We start from the raw sequence: 17,680 nt of genomic DNA, 5'->3' as shown, positions 1-17,680 counted from the left end.
AAACATTTTTTAGAGTTACAAAACAAAATTGTGAACAAAGTTGAATAGGCTGTTTTTTATTATACGTCAACGTATTGTATAATAAGAAGTTGACTTCTTAATTATTATGACTAACATAGAGAACTTCTAAAGTTTTAAAATAGCAACACTGACCAAATCAGGGATATCTAAAGAAGGGGATACGAAGGCTTTTATTACGTCTGACAATAGAAGGGCTTTTGTTTATCGTAAATAATCTGTGTTTATCATAAAATGACAATTGGCACCGATAGTAGTTTAATTAATTTTGATATGATAACTTGCATTGCGCTATTAGCGTCAGGCCTGGATATTCACAGCATGCTCATGGTTGCATGTTAATTCAACTACCCGTATACTTGCTTTACATCTAGCCTACTGCAAAGGCTTTGTTAAAAAAAAACAGCTTACTGGTAACTTTTCAACTGTCTTTGTAAACAAGTATTCTTTAAATATGCTCTACCTAACATTTGCTAACTGTCTTCTGTAGCTCATTGTACCAGCTGCACTACAAAACTTTCTACGATTTTAAAAAGAACCACATGTTTTAAGCACTACAAACTACCGCCCTGGTAGTGTCATGAGAATAAGGCAATCGCTGCTAGCCTTCATATCCCCTTCTCTAGATATCCCTGGACCAAATTAGCTTGAAACTTCAAATCGACTTTTCTTGGATACATCAGTATCAGTAGCTTAATGTTGGTCATCATCATTAGTCGTTATCTCCGCCTGCGGCAGATTGCGCATCAACATGGCTTATTTGTTTCCAAGAGTGGCGATTTTGAGCCAACTCGCCCAGTGTCGTCAAGTGGAGTCCGGTCCATGATTGAATGTTGTCTTGCCATCGTTTTGGTTGTCTGCCACGTTTTCTTTTTCCTTCTACTTTGCCTTCTGTGCAAAGTTTGCTGATTCCGAATTGTGATCTTTTAGTGTGGCCGAACAGTTTTAAAACGTTTGATTTTATTATTGCTGCAATTGGATGTAGTTTTGTCATAGTTAAAAGATCTTCTATTTTTATGTGATCAAGTAACCTTTTGTTGGTCATGCTTCTCATGATGTGATTTTGGAAGGTAGTGAGTTTTTTCATTGTTGATGATGTCCAATTTACGCATTCTAGACCGTACAGCACGACTGGTAAAACGTAGGTGTTGAAAATTTTTGCTTTCAGTTTGATTGGGAGTCTATTGGATGTTAGAATCTTTTTGTTCTTTTCAAATGCTGCCTAGCCTAAGCCAATTCGGTGTTGCACTGCAGTCTTTCCATCGTTGGTTGCGGATAGTCGGTGGCCAAGATATATGAATTCTGGTACTTGTTCTATTTGTTTTCCATAGAGAGTGAGATTGAGTGTGTTGTTAGTTTTGTCGGTTGTCATACATTTGGTTTTGGACACATTTATTTGGAGGCCGAATTTAGCAGCATTTTTTAACAGAGCATCTAGGTATTCCTGCATTTTCAGTTTAGAATTATTCAAAATGGCCATATCGTCTGCGTAGCTTAAGTTGGATATTACATGACCGCCGATGGTGAATCCAGTTGTACACTTATTTTCTGTTTCTGAGATTATTGCAGCCGCTACGATGCAAAACAGGATAGCAGACAAGACATCTCCTTGCTTAACACCTTTTATAATATCAATTCGTCTGGTTGTTCCGATGTCTGTTTTGATTAGTGCTTTAGAATCGTCGTACGTTGCTTTCAAGAGGTTGATGTATTTTTTGTTGATGGAAGTTTTATCCAGAAGTTGCCAAAGGTAGGGTAATTTAACACTGTCAAACGCTTTTTTGAAGTCAATGAAGGTGATATGAACGGGATTGTTGAATTCAATAGACTTTTCTATGATTTGTTCCAGCGCTAAGATTTGCTCGATTGTTCCTCTTCCTGGTTGGTAGGCTGCTTGTGTAGGGGGGAGGGATGCATATAGGTCATTTTTTACGCGTGCCGCAATGATAGTGATATCACCCAGCTTAATGTTGGTAATTGCCATTAATTACTTTGTACAGTACGAGTACTGCCTCTATCAAGTAGCCTAAGTAAACTTCAATTTTAAAGTGATTTTATCTTACTGTTCTTCAAGATCACACAAAAAAGTGATTTTAGATCAAGATCACCAAAATAAAAGTGATCGTCAAGATCATGCTTATCTCTTGACTATCGCCTGTGTAAGCTTATTTGCTGACATGAAATAGCTCAGGATTGGAAAAATTTTGTCAACTTTAGTAAATGTTTGATGTTTGAAGTGAGAGTTTGTAAATGTTTGAAGTGGCACACACTTATAAGCATTAGCTAATTGTTAGGTCAAAAGTCATGGAGATAGTTTGTATTTTTTTCTTTCACAAGCAAAACCATAAAGGAAGTATTAAATTTAACTGAAATGCAAAGTTGCGGAACCAAAGTCTGAATCCAAACTACTCTGAAACTTTTGTGAAAAACAAAATTCCAAATCCACTTCATTTTCTAAAAATCAGGGATACTCCACTTCATGCTTAACTATAATCATCAGCAGGCTTGTCAGTTCCGCTCCGCAGAACTAGGTTCGTTTTGTTTTGTAGTGTAGATAGTTTTTGCAGTCCTCTGTTTGGTGCTGGGTGATTTTGTTTCATTTCATTAAATAAAAATGTGTTTCTTCTACTTAAACCTGTGCAAGTTTTTAATTTTGGGTTACATTTTGACTTGTTTCAACTGCAATTGATTTAGATACTTTTTAGTGGCCATAAGGTTGCAAATATAAAAAATATCTGGCAATCTTGAGGATCAAGCACATTCATATTTTCATTAGTGATGGTGGCATTGAGTGTAGATTATGTTTGTTTTTATTTTTTCATCTAACAATCAACCAATGTTTATTTATGTTAGGTTAGATAAGCAGTTTTTTAGTATAACATCATGTCTGTTCATTCTGAAGATTTATCAATAAACAGCCATCGTCGCCATTCTTCTCGATCTATTAAAAGACGAAAATTTGATGATGAATTAGTCGAAAGTAGTCTGCCTTTGAAATCCCAACAAAGAAAAAGTTTTGAAGGTGGTGATGACAGCACATCATGCATTTCCCCCCTTTCACCTGCAAAAACAGAGAATTTGGGTACAGCAAGTTTAAAAACAGAAAGTACAACGGTGGAAAAAAAGCTTATGCGAAGCAGCAGTGATACTATAAAGAAAACAATTAACAACCAAAGCATAAATGATCGAAAAATTGCTCGAAGAAAAAAAATTAAAAAAACACGGCAAGCTTTTGCAGCGGTCAAAGATATGGGTCGTTGGAAGCCAACAGATGACATTTTACTTATCGATGCTGTTGAGCAAATACATGACTTGTCCTTGGTACATATTGCGGTGAAGTTTTCATGTCGCTTCACATTGGAAGAAATTCAGGAACGCTGGTATGCACTTTTGTATGACCCGGTTATATCAGCACTGGCTCGACAAGCCATGAAGGCATTGCCATTCGAAGTGGCTGAGGAGGCACACAGTCAGGCTCCTTTTAGTACGGAAGAGGAAAAACTTTTATCAGGCATTTTAACATCTTCACAACCAACAATCCTTACTTTTCAAGAACTCCTTGATAAAAATGTGTCAGTATTTTACAGATTACGAACAAGCACATCGTTAGAAAAACATTGGAATCTTATGAAGCAACATTTCTTGATTAAAGACCAAACTGTGCCAGCTTTACCCCAAGATGATTTGGTAATCAATTTTTCTGATGCTGAAGACATGCTTGATAATCAGCAGGTCTCATCACAAAGGGACGATTTGATTGAACAGGAGATAAATGGAGCAGATCGAAAACAAAAAAGGGAAATTAAAAAACTTGAAGAAGAGCTTCCTAGGTGGGAAGTGCTGGTGAGTAGCATTACTGGAACACCAGCAGGAGAATTAGATCAGCATACAGTTGCTGCGTTGCGTGGACGTCACGTTCGATATTTAATGAGGTCACGAGAAATAACTATCGGTCGAAGCACAGATTATTCAACTGTTGATATCGATTTATCCCTGGAAGGTCCTGCTTATAGAGTGTCAAGAAAACAGGGGTTGATCAGAATGAAAAACAATGGTGATTTTGTGTTAACAAATGAAGGAAAGCGACCATTTTTTGTTGATGGAAAACCTGTCCTAAAAGGTAGCAAAGCAAGACTTCAAAATGAGTCTGTACTTGAAATCGCATTATTACGTTTTGTGTTTTTGATTAATGAACAATTAGTAGCACCAACAAATGTTAATGCTTAGTTAGTTGCTTTGACTGAATGACTGAATTAAAGTTGATCTTTGAGCCATCATTCTGCTGACTAGAAATCATATTAATTCTGAGATGAATCAACCCTTTTTGTGTCTTAATACATATTATATGTTTAGAGAATGGTGGTTAGCTTTTTGAAAATGCATTCTAATGTTTCACTACCTTTCAACATGAGTCAAAAATAAATTTATTAACTTTTTTGTATGTTTTGTCCACACTTTTAAAAATAATGTTTAGTTTCCCCATTCAATTTTCTTGATTCATCAATGATTTGTAAAAGTGGACTTAATGCAACATGTTTGTCACAAAACATAAATATTAGTTTTTAGATATAAAAATATGATTTTAGTAATGCATGGTTAGAGTGAGTTTAATGATAATCATGTAAGGCAAGAATGACTTCATTTTTCTAAGGATGACATGTTGTCTTACTCTACAGCAAAGTTGTATGAGTGGATAATCACTAAAGTATCTAAATTCTGTTTCAGTGATTTGCTGCACAGCATTGCAGTGGCGTAGCTAGGGAATGTGCCGCCTGGGGCGGATTTAGATTTTGCCGTCCCTTCAAGAAAAAGCATGTGAAAATAAAATGCGTTTTTTTATCAAGATTATAATCAAAATCAAAAAGCGTAGTCTGAAAGTCGCCTGGGGCGGTCCGCCCCCCCTCCCCAGCTACGCCACTGCAGCATTGCAATTGAACTAAGTGTGACTCTTTAGCATATTCAGCAGAGCATTGATATAATCGTTGATTATGTTTTCTACAGTATATATAATACCGTAGTAATAGTTTTTCAAGACTGCCGTTTTGTCTTTTATGTTACTTCAACTAGGCCTACCCACTTTCAGTGGTTGTCAGACTGCTCGGCTTGCGGCAACTCAGCAAGTAGTCCACATTTCACCTACTGCCAAGTCAGCAAATGGCATTTACTTGCTCAGTTCAAACTTGTTGGTCATCACTTGTTAATCTGATTTTGTCGGCTGCATAGCCGAGTGGTGAGAACCCTGGAAATGTAATCGACAGGGCAACGGTTTGACACCCCAAAAGTACGGAATGGCCCGTTTCGGTGAGTCTGATTCGGTGAGTCCGATTCGGTGAGTCCGATCCCTTAAAGGGGGGTTTTCTTAATTTTTTTTTTAAATTATCGGGTACCGTAGCCTAATTATCATTGCCGTTTTAGGGTTAGGGGTTTGGGTTAAGGGTTAGAGGTTAGGAACTCACCGAATCGGACTCACCGAATAGTAGCAGACCCCCAAAAGTATGCCGCTATAGGCATGCCTGAAAGTCGACGCAAAGGTTGGCTTCCTTGCCTTCCCGCCCACTTAATCTAAATCTTCAACCACCGGGTGTAAGCCTGGATACGACAAACAAATCTGATTTTGCTTACTTGTGATGTGCCAAGCTTCTTGCTCAGCTTTACCATTTGTCAACTTCAGCCACTTGCTCAAATGTTGCTAGCTCAGTTGCCACTTGCTCAACTGCCATATGCTCAGTTCACAACTGCTGACTTGTAGGAAACTCCACTTTCAGTAGATTACAAATTGTCAAAACAAAATAACAATCTTTAAGCATGTGTTGTTGTGTATTGTGTTGAAATTGCTTCGAATTTTTTGTTTGATTGATTGATTGAATCTTTATTCTCGGACTGGGAAAGCTTCTTGCAGAGCTTAATCCTGGCAGTTTCGCATACTTGTAGAGGCTTTGAATCACTGACGCAGCCCCGGTCACTGAGATTGACAGAGTGAAGTTTCCGATTGATGAAGTCTTGTTGCCAGGGAACTATTCCATCCATTAAATGCTGCTGAATGGAGAGCAGTCCTTAACGTGCGTTGCTCAAGCGCACACCCCGAGAGTCGAACCAGCGCCGCTTTGATCTTGAAGCTTCTTCGTTCCAGAAGTGACGCGCTAACCAATTGAGCTATCGGGGCGGATTGCTGTAAAGTTGTGTGTTGGACAGTAAAGTCACCTTAAGTTCTTCTAATACTCACATTTTGCAAAAAAATATTTATCAAATATTATTTTGGACAGTTTTGGAGCACAAATTGTTGGTTTTATTAATGAATAGATGTGTTTTACAGGTAAAAGGACCATAAATAGGTAGGACAACCGATAAAGTGTAGTCGTAACTACATTCAAATTGTGCAATGCCTAAGCATGATATTGATCGACAGGATGAAAGAAGTGCTAGAAAGCATAAAAAACATAAACACTCAAGACACGAGGATGAAGAATTAAGAAAAAGCTCAAATAAGAAACCAAAAAATTATGCTTCTGATGAAGGCAATACCAGTCATGAATCAAGCTCTTTCCCTCATAAGTCTTCACGCAATTTCAAACATCACAGGGAAAGTCCAGAACTTCCACACAAAGAGATAAAAAGAGAAAAGCACAGAGATTATCGTGAACACAAAACCAACAATGACGTAAGAATATCTCACAGGAGTATTAAAAGAGAGGAAGACTTTGATAACAGACAGGAGGAACTGCGAAAAAGAAGGCGTGAGTTAATATTGACTATTGTAAAAGTTTTTTTATAGAATTATGTTAAACAATCTAATTTTCAGCATTGATTTACAAATTTTAAATTGATCTGTGATGATGTAATATGTTTATATTCCTTGTAGTTGCTGAAACAAAATATATCTACAGTGTAACACTGTTATGATGTCAATTTTTCAATTCATACAAATAAATTTACATTTATCATTTTTGCCATGTAATTTCCTTCAAATATAAATGCATATCTTTTTTCTCTTTTCCAGCATTCTTTTTATGCCAAAAAAACAAGAAAGTGCTAATTGTTTAAATTCTTTAGACAGCATTTGTAATCTCATTGTCTATATTGCAATGTAGCCTACTTTCAAGTGTTTATCAATCTTTAATTTTTCGAAAAATATCCATTATTCTCACATGCAAAAGAAATAATATATTTTGCAGTTGAGAGGTCACACAGACATGAACGATTTGATGATCACAGGGGGATTCGTGAAACTCATGAAGACAGAGAATATAATTCCCAACATCAAGGTGCTAAAGCGATCATTGTGTTTGTTCTATTGAATTGCAGATGTGCACTCCCTATGATTTAGTTTAGGCTCTTTTATATATGGCTCTTTTGATGACTGTATCTGGCTCGCACAGAAACCTAACTTTCTTAAGTTCAAAACGGATTAGTATTGTCTTGACTTTTCATCACAACTTAGAGCTGAAAATACGCCTAGAGTGCACCAAATTAAATGGAATTTTTCAAAATAGTTATCGTCTTCGGTGAGGACGAAGCCCCACTTCCACAAACTCACCAGCCACCACTAGATATTAGTTGTATTAAGTGTTAAAGCATTATATGGCTCTCATGGAAATACATTTTTAAAAATCTATGGCTTTTATGGCTCTCATACCTAAAAAGGTTCTCGGCTTTTGGTTTAGTTGAACATTGCCATTTTGTCAAAAGGACATGTGGGCGTTCTTCATTTACGAATATAGTAATCACAACTTACTCACATCTGCACAATGGGTAACACTGTCCAATGTCAATTGCTCAAAAATATAAGCCAGTGACCTTTATCGGTAGTAGATTCACTTTTATTGCACTTATATTGCTTTAAATTTACGGAAGCAAACATTTGAAGTAACTTAACAAAATTGTAAAAATTTAAGGCACAAATAATTTAAAAAAAAATTGCAATGAAATCTTTGTGCCACTGCTCTATGTAGACTGCAAACCTTTAGTTTTTCTTTCATAATGTTAAGATATTTGCTAAATACCATTGTAAATTTCCATCTGGATTTGCATTGTTAGAGCATCTTATACTCCTTCTTGGGCAACACCGTAAAACATAATTTTACAAAGTTAGTATGGTAAACGTACCAATGAAGTTGTTATCATCCGACCAATGTCCATATTATGCAACCATCCAACAACCATGAAACCCATTCATGTATTAGTCAAACTTGGTCTAGATCTGTCTCTTTAGATCGTAGAAGACATGACGAACAGAGAAGGGAGGAGAGGCGGAAAAGAGATCAAAAGGGAGAGGTAGAGGAGGCTTTCAAAAGTTCAGGTGAGTGCCGTATTCGACAAGATGTCTTGAATGGGGTCCTCCTTCATGAGTCTCAACATTTTAAAAACGTTTTGCAAAAAGTACTTTTTTGAAGACACTATTATTTCCATCAACTGCATAAAAAAATTTTCTCTTGGGGAAAGACTCGTATTTTATGTTTAAAAATCGTAGAGTTTATTAGCTCTCCGTATAGTTTGTGTGGTCTACATGCTTTTGAGATTGCTAATAGTTTTTCTGAGCATGCTGGTGCATGTGCTCAATCTGCAGTAGTTCATTTTACATAGTCAGTGTCGTCAACGACTGACAAGGCCTGCGTCAGCAGCTTAAAGCTTCAACAAGCACTCCAAACTGTAAGGATTAAGCTTCCGACAGGGTTTTTTAGTCCAAGGATAGACCTTTTAAACAAAACAATGTCAGCAGGTATCCACTTGATAATAGATTGTTTGATTTTTTTGACTTATGACTTCAGCGTACCTACTGTAATTACATTAAACTATCATCTGTCACTTTCAAAATAGTCTTGTGTTGCAACAGAAACGGAAAGTAAACCATCGCCTGAAAAAGAAAAGCCAAATCTTGGTCTTTCTGGAGCTTTGACTGAAGATACAAACACTTATCGAGGTGTTGTCATCAAGTACAACGAACCACCTGAGGCAAGAATACCGAAGAAGAAATGGAGGTTATATCCATTCAAAGGGACAGAAGCATTAAAGGTACAACAAGTTTGCAGTGCTCACTGGATCAACAAGATTCTTGTTGATCGTAAACACTTAAACCCCCCTTTTTCTTGTTCAAAGTTTGTTCGCGATAATTTTTGTCTAAAATTGAATTTTCCATTTGCATGTTAAGTTGATTTCAGCAACATGGTTCTGTGTTTTGCCATGCTAAACAGGTATTCACTACCTGGTCTAGCCCCATGAAGAAGTCAGTCGTGTCTGATTAACGAAACGTCGGAATAAAAGCAGATTGTCATTTTATACATCTTGTGATAGTTCAGCTTAATTTGCACCAGTAGAATGCATCATGTTATTAATGTCTCTGCTGTTTTGGTTATTTGTCTGTGATTGAATATAACACAATGCGGCAAATTGGCAATGTTTGAGTTGTTTCACTAGAAATCTCGAGTGCATTTTAGAGTTTGGTGTACAAAACAATCCTTGTTCGTTTGTAGCTAAAATTGCATTTGGGCAATACAAGATGCGGAAAAAATTCTTTACCCGACTTTTACAGTAAATGAAAGCTTATGTTTCACCAATATGTCCAGCCATGCTTTGTTCCCCCACGACATGTCCGTTTCCATTCGTGTTTAACATTGCCTTTACTTTCAGACTTTACATCTTCATCGACAAAGTGCATATTTACTTGGACGACTTCGCAGAATAGCAGACATTCCTATTGATCATCCTTCTTGTTCGAAACAACATGCTGTTCTTCAATTTAGGTGAGAACGCTCCTTGCATTTTGTATTTAGTTTCACTGTTAGAGCAAGATAGATTTTCGCTCACCAGCTCCTGCCACCAGCAACATTTTCTGAAAATGTGACATTTTATGTTTACAAGGTGCGATCTTCCTGACGTCAGCACAAGGCTGACTACTCACTATAGAACAGCGAGCATTGCGTTTCGCTATGTCTACCAGTGTAGCCTCCACGCTAGCATAAATTTGCGGTGCAATACTGATGCGCTCAACGTAATGGGTGAAACACGTGGCTATCGCTGTCAATTCTTGCTGTACTCGACTGCCGAGAAACAATAACATTTTGTTGATGATTTAAGCTTGATACAGCATTTGGCTTTTTTTCTCTAATTTGACAATTTGTTATAACCATTTGACATTTTTAAATTTAGATCTGGCAACCCTGTCTCTACAAGGTAATCTTCGCCAACTAAAGCCAGTTTGCACGTTATTAGCTAATTCTGGTTATTTGATTTTACTCATTCTTTGGCCAAAGGAGGTTGTCATTACAGGATGGTGGAATGTGAAGTTGACGGTCAATTACGAAGAAGAGTTAAACCTTATGTGATCGATTTGGGCGCTGCTAATGGAACCTACGTGAACAACGAGAGAATAGAAGCACAACGGTAATTGAACTTACATAACAGACATAGTTGATTTGTGGAACGTTAACACAGCTGAGTTGAAGAGCAGTGTTTTTTGAAATATTCTGTTTTTGAAGCAAAATTTGTTGAGATACAACGACTATTTCCTGGAGTAGTTTCTACATTTATTCTATTTGAATAAGAACCTTTTGATGGTCCCAACAAGGCTGAAACAGCCTTTTTAGGTTTGAATGGTAACTGTGTTTGCAGTAATTCGCTCTGCTTCATTTTTTAGCACTTTTTTGTAGTGTAAATAGTATTTAGTGTTATATTTGTACATATACTATAATGACAAGCGGTGTTTGAAAGTCCTTGTTTTCTAGGTACGTGGAATTGAAGGAACAAGATGTCCTCAAGTTCGGATTTAGCTCCAGGGAGTATGTTATCCTCCACGACAAAAGTGACACTACTGAAGTCGGAACCGACAGCGAGGATGAAGATTGACGAGATCCCGACATTCATGGCGATTGCTTTCCGTTGTATTTTGATGTGGAATCAATGTCATTTGACGTTGAAATACTTCGCTGCGCAGCCCTGGTATCTGCACACATAAGACGATGGATGTCGTTTTGGCCAACTTGGAGTCGCAGATGTAAAGCGAGATGAAACTATCGAGAAATGGAAGCTTGTGTTCCCCATAGCGAACTATTTTTGACCAAACATGAAATCGTTTTTTTTTTTACAGTCGTTGACCAAAATGCTAACGGAATGTGTTCAGTTCAGTTAGAAAAATTATTCTCATCGGCAAATTTCAATTTTTTCACAGCAGTCGCAAGTTGATCTTTTTTTTTAAATGAATGCATATTTTGCTTTCAGCGCTTACTATCTATCGCACATAAAAACATTCTACTGATAGTTTCACAATAGAAAGTGGTCAGGGTGACGGTACTATTGCATCTGTTTGTCATAATAGCTTTTTTATATCAACAGATGCGTTGGCAGAATTTTGAAGTGAGCTCGCATAGTTTATAGCTTCAGTAAATACTTTTGTTAGCAAAGCAGCAATGAAATGAAGAGAAGTTCAAAATGTGCCCATTTTGACTTTGCATTATGGTATCAGCTTGCTACTGTAACTGTGTAACCTTTAATCGTAATCGTCTGAAAAGAAGTTTGTTTTGACTTGTGTATTTCTCAGAGCTCATGCTTGATTTATTGAAATCACCAAGATAACTGTATTTAGGAAAGTGCAGTTTAAATCGCAATCAAAGCGATCTTATTACTCCACTTACAATTACTGTAGTTTTGGAGAGAATGCTGGTGTGATGCTGCTGCAGCCTTGTACCATTATGTTTTTTGCAATTTATTTTTTTGTGTAATTTTACTTTGCATTGGTTACCTTCTAATGATACTAATGCAGATGTTATGCCATTTGTTCATGTTTTCGCACTAAAGTTTTTTTTTTACAGGGAAAATAATACATTTTTGTAAACAATGATTCAAAGTTGAATATGTTGCACCTACGAATAGCTTATTCCACGTGTTTGAGAAGAATAATCATCAAAGAATCTTCATCATTTGCCAAGAAAAGTCGGCTTTCATCTCATCCAAGGACTCTCGATGTTAACTTAAAATTTTTCAGTGTCTCCTCGCAGTGCCTAGTTGCAGAAAAACCAGTCATTCTGTCCGCCAGTGAAGTCCTCAAAAACGAAGCCGCTGCTGAAGTATCTGCCAAAGTTGATGTCCCTGTGGCAACAGACCTTGCGTCGACCTTACCTGACCCAAGCTTCACCGACCTTGGGTTGGCCACAACCTGGTGGCCTTCTCATATAGTTGAACGCTTGCTGGAGACCTTGCATCTCAGTTCAGGACTTCCCTGGTGGGGAACCATAGTATTGGGAACTTTAGTGCTGCGCTTGGTAACTTTACCCATATTTATATCGTCTCGAAAAACTTCACTTCGATTCACAAATCACTTGCCAGAAGTGACGGTAAGACCACCAATTGTTGTGAAATGATTTTTTAGCTTTCCTAAGATGCCGGCGTAAAGTGTATTGAATTTGATAAGTTTTAACCAGTTACCTATTGTAAATATCGGTGGTTGAATTTTTGGAAGAATAGCGATCTTGGTAAGATAGCAGAAGTTAAATAAAAATATTTTAACTGTAATTTTAGCATCGCTGTTATCTTGTGTTTTTGTACTGAGAAATACTTTCACAATCTGTTCAGAGACTACGCAATCAAATGATGGAAAAATTCGGTGGGAAAGATATGGAAGCAAAAATGAAGGCACGCACGCGATACGTGACCTACTCAAGAACTAACAAAGTACAAATGTGGAGAAGTAAGTGCCATTTTTCACTTCAGTTCTGCTAGAGAAGCTACCCCCTCCTGACAAGAAACATGCAGTTACCCTGGCCACCATATTTCTAATATTTTGTTACAAATATGCGTTTTGGGTGCAAACATGTCGCTAGCGAGCATGTTCCGGTTGCGTTTCCCCTTTTAGCGGTAGTATGGCGTAGCAGGTAAGGTGCTCGCTTTCCAATCATGCAATCCTGGTTTGATTCCCAGCTAAAATGGATTGTTGTAAAGCACTGCTCACTTCTACCGATGGTGTTACGTAGTTGCTGAAGAAAAGGCGGCCGAGAAAAAAGAACTGGCCACTTTATTCTCGTTAGTGTTGAAGGCCGAGTTTAAGAACCTTATCTTATCTCCGAGACTTGGAATGATGTATGGAACCACCTTTACCTTTTAACCCAGCACGAATGTGAACTGGCGCCAGTGTTTTTAACACGACCTACTGTGGTGTGTCTGGTAACATACAGAGAGTTTTGTTATAGCCAGAGGAGAGTTTGTCTCGTACCAACCATGCCAACTACGCCTGAGCATATTAAGCATGAGGCCTTTCCATTAGCGGTCGTTTGATTTTGTGCTTGTAAAGTCGTGATTAAACCGGTTTTGCATTGTGGTACTGTAAGTTGGCTTTTCACGTCCACGTTTTAGCGTCAAACTTGCTGCTGGATGCTAGACTGTGTTTGTTTTGACTCCATGCGTAACTGTATGGCAAATATTATTTACGCACTGTTTCGAGCTTAATGTAGTGAACTAGATATTCAAGCGTGAGAATGAAATTATTCGTTATGATTCAATACTTGCTTAATATTTCAATTTGTTAGTGAAACATACGGAAAGAAGCCCACTAATCACAGTGTTGCTGCACAATGTGCTTGGATATATACTTGGGCCACAGGCTGTGGCTGTGGACGTCACATCCATACACAACACATGTTAAGTTTTCAATTTTAGCTAAAACTGCGCAGTTTGGCACTTAAAGCGTGTTCCTGTGAAATATTCTTGTATTAATTGATTCTGCCACAGGACAATATCTTTCCATACACGATTTGCAGTGAGCTTTGCAAAACTGTTTTTCGAAAACTCGATTTCGTAACTCGGCATATTTGAAATCTTCCCTTCAATTCTAATTAAAATCTTTTTAAATTTAAATTCTTTTCTTTAAAATATTTTCTTAGTAAGTAGGCTTAATAAATCCAACCTAACCTTCAATATTCATCATTTTTTAGTGATTGTGATTCCCGCTGCTATGCCTGTTGTATTCGTGTCGTGCATGCGAGCCTTGAACGAACTCACGACCCTCCCTCTGCCATCTTTAGAAGCGACTTCTCTTTTATGGATAACCAGTTTAAGCGCTCCCGATCCTTATAGGTTGCTACCGTTTCTCGCCGGTTCTGTTGTCGGCTTAAATATATACGCAGCTGTCAAACTGGGAGCCACAGCAGCTGTTTCAGAACGACTTAAAAGGTACCGTAAGCTAAGGGTGAATTTTCTATTGTAGGCCGTATTCCGATGTTTGTAAAGCCTCTGCCCCAGACTCGGACTAGATTGCTTCAGCCAATCCATGTTGCTCAAGTGAGACGTCGTTGGTATAGATTCTATCTCTTTATGTTTTGATTTGCTTTAGGCTGTGTAACTGCATGGTGCCTATTAGAACAAAAACTTTGCTGATGATCAATGTCTTTTCTTAAAACGTGTCGTATTATTTGAGGTTTAGCACCAACCTATTTATAAAACTTTTATCATAGTTTTACTATTTGGTCATAAATGGTTGGTTGTTGTCGCCAACAGACAACCTCACTGAATTTCAACGAGATTCGGAAGCTGCCGTGGTGGATAGATAGCGACCCACCGCATCAAATATCCTGTGAAGCTTTGTAGAACATGGTTGGCCTTTCAATTTTTTTTTGCGTTCACTACAATCAGAAACTTTTTTGTCCAATGAACCGAAAGTGGAGTTTCACAATATTTTGGATGATACGAAAACAATAATTATGAAATTCGAACTAGAAATTTACGAAGAGATTGCCTTAAAACGCTTTTGCACTATAACATAATGGCTGTTGAATCTTGCAGGAATGTCAAATACGTGGCTTTGATACCTCCAATCGTCATGCCTTTGGTTTTTGGTTATTGGTCAAGTTCAGTTGGACTTTATATTCTTGCAAATAGCTGCGTCACTGTTGCAATTACCGTGCTGCTAAAAGTAAAAGCCATAGAAACAGCACTAGACATGCCTGTAAGTACTCAGTAAATGAAATTTATTGGTAGCTTTTAAAGAAAATTCAGCCATTGGGTTCTTGAGCAGCGTTTTTGTCATTTGCAATATACCTCTTCTGGTTATGTCGTCACATATGACGTGTTTCATGTGTCATATGTGTTTCATATTTCATATGTGTCATACGTGTTTCATGTGTGACATATTTCATGTCATATCACGTGTCCGCCCCGATAGCTAAGTTGGTTAGCGCGTGACGTCTGGAACAAAGAAGCTTCAAGATCAAGCTGCGCTGGTTCGACTCTCGGGGTGTGCGCTTGAGCAACGCACGTATAGGACTGCTCTCCATTCAGCGGCATCTACTGGATGGAATAATTCCCCGGCAACAAGACTTCAACAATCGGAAACTTCACTCTTGTCAGTCTCGGTGACCGGGCCGCGAAATATTTTTTCCTACGAGATTTTTGTCTCATTTACATATTTTGGTAAAAGTTTGTATTAAAACCGTGTGGAATGCAACAGTTTCTCGTTGGCACGGTTGGTTCAGTGGTATCATCCTCCGCCTAGTAATCGTGAGAACGAGGGTTCGACGCCCGTCGAAGTCAAACTTTTTTTTTTCTTTAAATTAATTTTTGCGGTGCACAAGAGCTTTTCAAAAAAGTAGGGTTAGGGAAAGCTTATATTTTATTATCATTGCAGAATTTTATTGGCAAATAGTTATTTCGCAATCTGAATCAACCAATCTCTCAAACACTTTCGGAAAATCTTACTTTTAAAGTGACTAAAATAAATGAGACAAAAATCTCGTAGGAAAAAATTTCGCGACCGGGCCTGCGTCAGTGATTCAAATCCTCTACAAGTATGCGAAACTGCCAGGATTAAGCTTTGCAAGAAGCTTTCCCAGTCCGAGGATAAAGATTCAATCAATCAATCATTTTATAATTATTGTCATCAATTCTTTTTGTGACATAGACTCCTGTTCGAAGTGTGGATGGCAAAGAAGGCAGCCCTGCGATGAAAATGCTCAAGGACGTCTTCAAACAGAGCAAGGAAAAAACTCTTTTGAAAATGGAAAAGAAAGAAATCCAAAAAATGTTGCGCGACGAAAAGAAAGCGCGCAAGAAAGAACTAAAAGGCTCGCCGCCGCTTTTGTACACGATTGGTTCTGAGGCGACTTTAAAGAAAGACGATGTTCCTGATTTTAAAAAAGACTGGCGCCCGCCGCGAGTTCATATTTATAAACAGTAGAGATCTCACAATATGGCCGGACACTTATCTAATTAAATTATGTCATTTTTCAAAGCAGTTGCTCTCTATTTTGTTTTCAACTTCAGGCGGGGCGTAATGTTGCTGTAGAAAATAAGATGCAAAGCCACTGCATCTTGGTTCCAATGTGATAAGATGGACTTTTGGTCGCTCAAAAGAAAGGACATTTTCTAAATAAATGAGTCTTCTTAAATTGCGTGAGAGCGTTTGGATTGAACGATGCAGTGGAGTCTTTGTGGCTCGCAAACCAACGTCATCATATGACGCAATCGTTAACTTAGGGATACTTGAAGCAAAGTTTTCTAAATCCAAGGAGCTATGCGGTAGAATTTGTCCGTGTGTATTCCAATCACGGACTGATTCCAATTCGTCAACTATCGTGTCCCCAAGAAGCCTTTTGTTGGTGTAGCCTAATTATTCGTTATTTGATTCATATTTCTATTATCCAGCCGGTATTCACTGCGTTGTTTACTTAAAAATATGATAGATTGAGTTTCGGTTTTAGCAGCATGATCATGACCTAATCTTTTAATCCAGTGATTGAACAAAATTTCCCAGCAACAACGCCTAACAACACAGAAACTCAACAGACAGCAGCCTCAAGCCAAACAAAAGAGCCGCATAAAAGAACGACTCACTGACTAACACCATTCGCCATAGCATACAACTAAGGAACTGTTTTCCGAAAGCTAGTGCAATTCGCTAATACCACAGCGAACTCGCAGCATCAGGCTAAAACAGATCGTTAATAGCCTATCTACATCGTGAAGTTAAAAATATAATATCGGATTAGTAGGGTATTCGAATATCTCGCTGCAGCAAAGTGCATGGCGCATTCTCACCGTCCTATGAAAGATGATAAAAGGTTTAAAATAACCTTCAAATTGAAAGCACGTTTTCGAGTCGTTGAAACCTTTTGCCTGTTTGCAAAGATGTCACTTTTTCCAATCCCTTTGAGGTTACGAAATAGGCAAGTTCTGCTAAAGTTGGTTACCGGTAAACTGGGGTGACTCAGGCATCCTGGTGTGACAAAGGCAGCATCCCAGGAAAATGTTTTGAGGTACTTTAACGTGTGTTAATGCCCTTTTTCTTTTGAAGTTGTAGATTTTTCAAATTATTATAGGAAACTGACGTTGTAGTAGAGTATAATTTAGTAAAAAAAAAATTGTGGATATTTTCCTTCGGTGAGCGAAGTCTATTTGAAAAGTGACATCAATTTTGGAGTTTGACGGATTCTGACTGATATCGCTAAACTTTGCTAAGTGCACTCTGTTCTATTACATTTTCAAAGTTGGGTAAAGGTTAAATATCTTCATTTAATCATCATATGAGGCACAAAAACTTTTTTTTTGGAAGGTCGTATTTTAAAATTTAGATTGGGGGAGGGGTGCCTTAGTACCTAAGTTCTCATGGTTAAGAATGGGGTGGCTAAGGCACATCATATAATTGATTTTTATGAGTCACAGTACTATAATGTACCGTATATAATCT

The 17,680-nt window shown here is 37.8% G+C and overlaps 3 protein-coding genes across 3 annotated transcripts; all 3 read left to right on the top strand.

Moving 5' to 3' along the window:
• Positions 1–2,901: 2,901 nt before the first annotated feature.
• On the top strand, positions 2,902–5,296 carry LOC145777261 (microspherule protein 1-like). The gene has a single exon (XM_082588603.1). The coding sequence runs from the start codon at positions 2,902–2,904 to the stop codon at positions 4,243–4,245; it is 1,344 nt and encodes a 447-aa protein (XP_082444729.1). The 3' UTR covers positions 4,246–5,296.
• Positions 5,297–6,336: 1,040 nt separating this feature from the next.
• On the top strand, positions 6,337–10,875 carry LOC145777035 (uncharacterized). The gene is made up of 7 exons (XM_082588303.1): positions 6,337–6,752; positions 7,191–7,280; positions 8,228–8,314; positions 8,849–9,027; positions 9,643–9,755; positions 10,282–10,395; positions 10,737–10,875. Exons 1-7 carry the CDS (start codon positions 6,398–6,400, stop codon positions 10,855–10,857), a joined length of 1,059 nt encoding a protein of 352 aa, XP_082444429.1. The 5' UTR covers positions 6,337–6,397; the 3' UTR covers positions 10,858–10,875.
• Positions 10,876–11,860: 985 nt separating this feature from the next.
• Positions 11,861–16,414, top strand: LOC145777034 (mitochondrial inner membrane protein OXA1L-like). The gene is made up of 5 exons (XM_082588302.1): positions 11,861–12,341; positions 12,580–12,694; positions 13,935–14,172; positions 14,782–14,944; positions 15,896–16,414. Exons 1-5 carry the CDS (start codon positions 11,862–11,864, stop codon positions 16,169–16,171), a joined length of 1,272 nt encoding a protein of 423 aa, XP_082444428.1. The 5' UTR covers position 11,861; the 3' UTR covers positions 16,172–16,414.
• Positions 16,415–17,680: the final 1,266 nt, after the last annotated feature.

The sequence above is a fragment of the Aplidium turbinatum genome, chromosome 9 (genome assembly GCF_918807975.1).
Source record: "Aplidium turbinatum chromosome 9, kaAplTurb1.1, whole genome shotgun sequence".
NCBI classification, from domain to species: domain Eukaryota; kingdom Metazoa; phylum Chordata; class Ascidiacea; order Aplousobranchia; family Polyclinidae; genus Aplidium; species Aplidium turbinatum.
This window is presented reverse-complemented; position numbering and strand designations above follow the sequence as displayed.

What these genes read in the sequence shown, in the direction of transcription:
- LOC145777034 (XM_082588302.1), top strand. Translation starts at nt 11,862, where the DNA reads ATGTTGCACCTACGAATAGCTTATTCCACGTGTTTGAGAAGAATAATC. An exon ending in ATCACTTGCCAGAAGTGACG is followed by an intron (nt 12,342 to 12,579) that starts GTAAGACCACCA and finishes CAATCTGTTCAG; the next exon opens with AGACTACGCAATCAAATGAT. An exon ending in AAACAGCACTAGACATGCCT is followed by an intron (nt 14,945 to 15,895) that starts GTAAGTACTCAG and finishes TTTGTGACATAG; the next exon opens with ACTCCTGTTCGAAGTGTGGA.
- LOC145777035 (XM_082588303.1), top strand. Translation starts at nt 6,398, where the DNA reads ATGCCTAAGCATGATATTGATCGACAGGATGAAAGAAGTGCTAGAAAG. An exon ending in GGAACTGCGAAAAAGAAGGC is followed by an intron (nt 6,753 to 7,190) that starts GTGAGTTAATAT and finishes TATATTTTGCAG; the next exon opens with TTGAGAGGTCACACAGACAT. An exon ending in GGAGGCTTTCAAAAGTTCAG is followed by an intron (nt 8,315 to 8,848) that starts GTGAGTGCCGTA and finishes GTGTTGCAACAG; the next exon opens with AAACGGAAAGTAAACCATCG.
- LOC145777261 (XM_082588603.1), top strand. Translation starts at nt 2,902, where the DNA reads ATGTCTGTTCATTCTGAAGATTTATCAATAAACAGCCATCGTCGCCAT.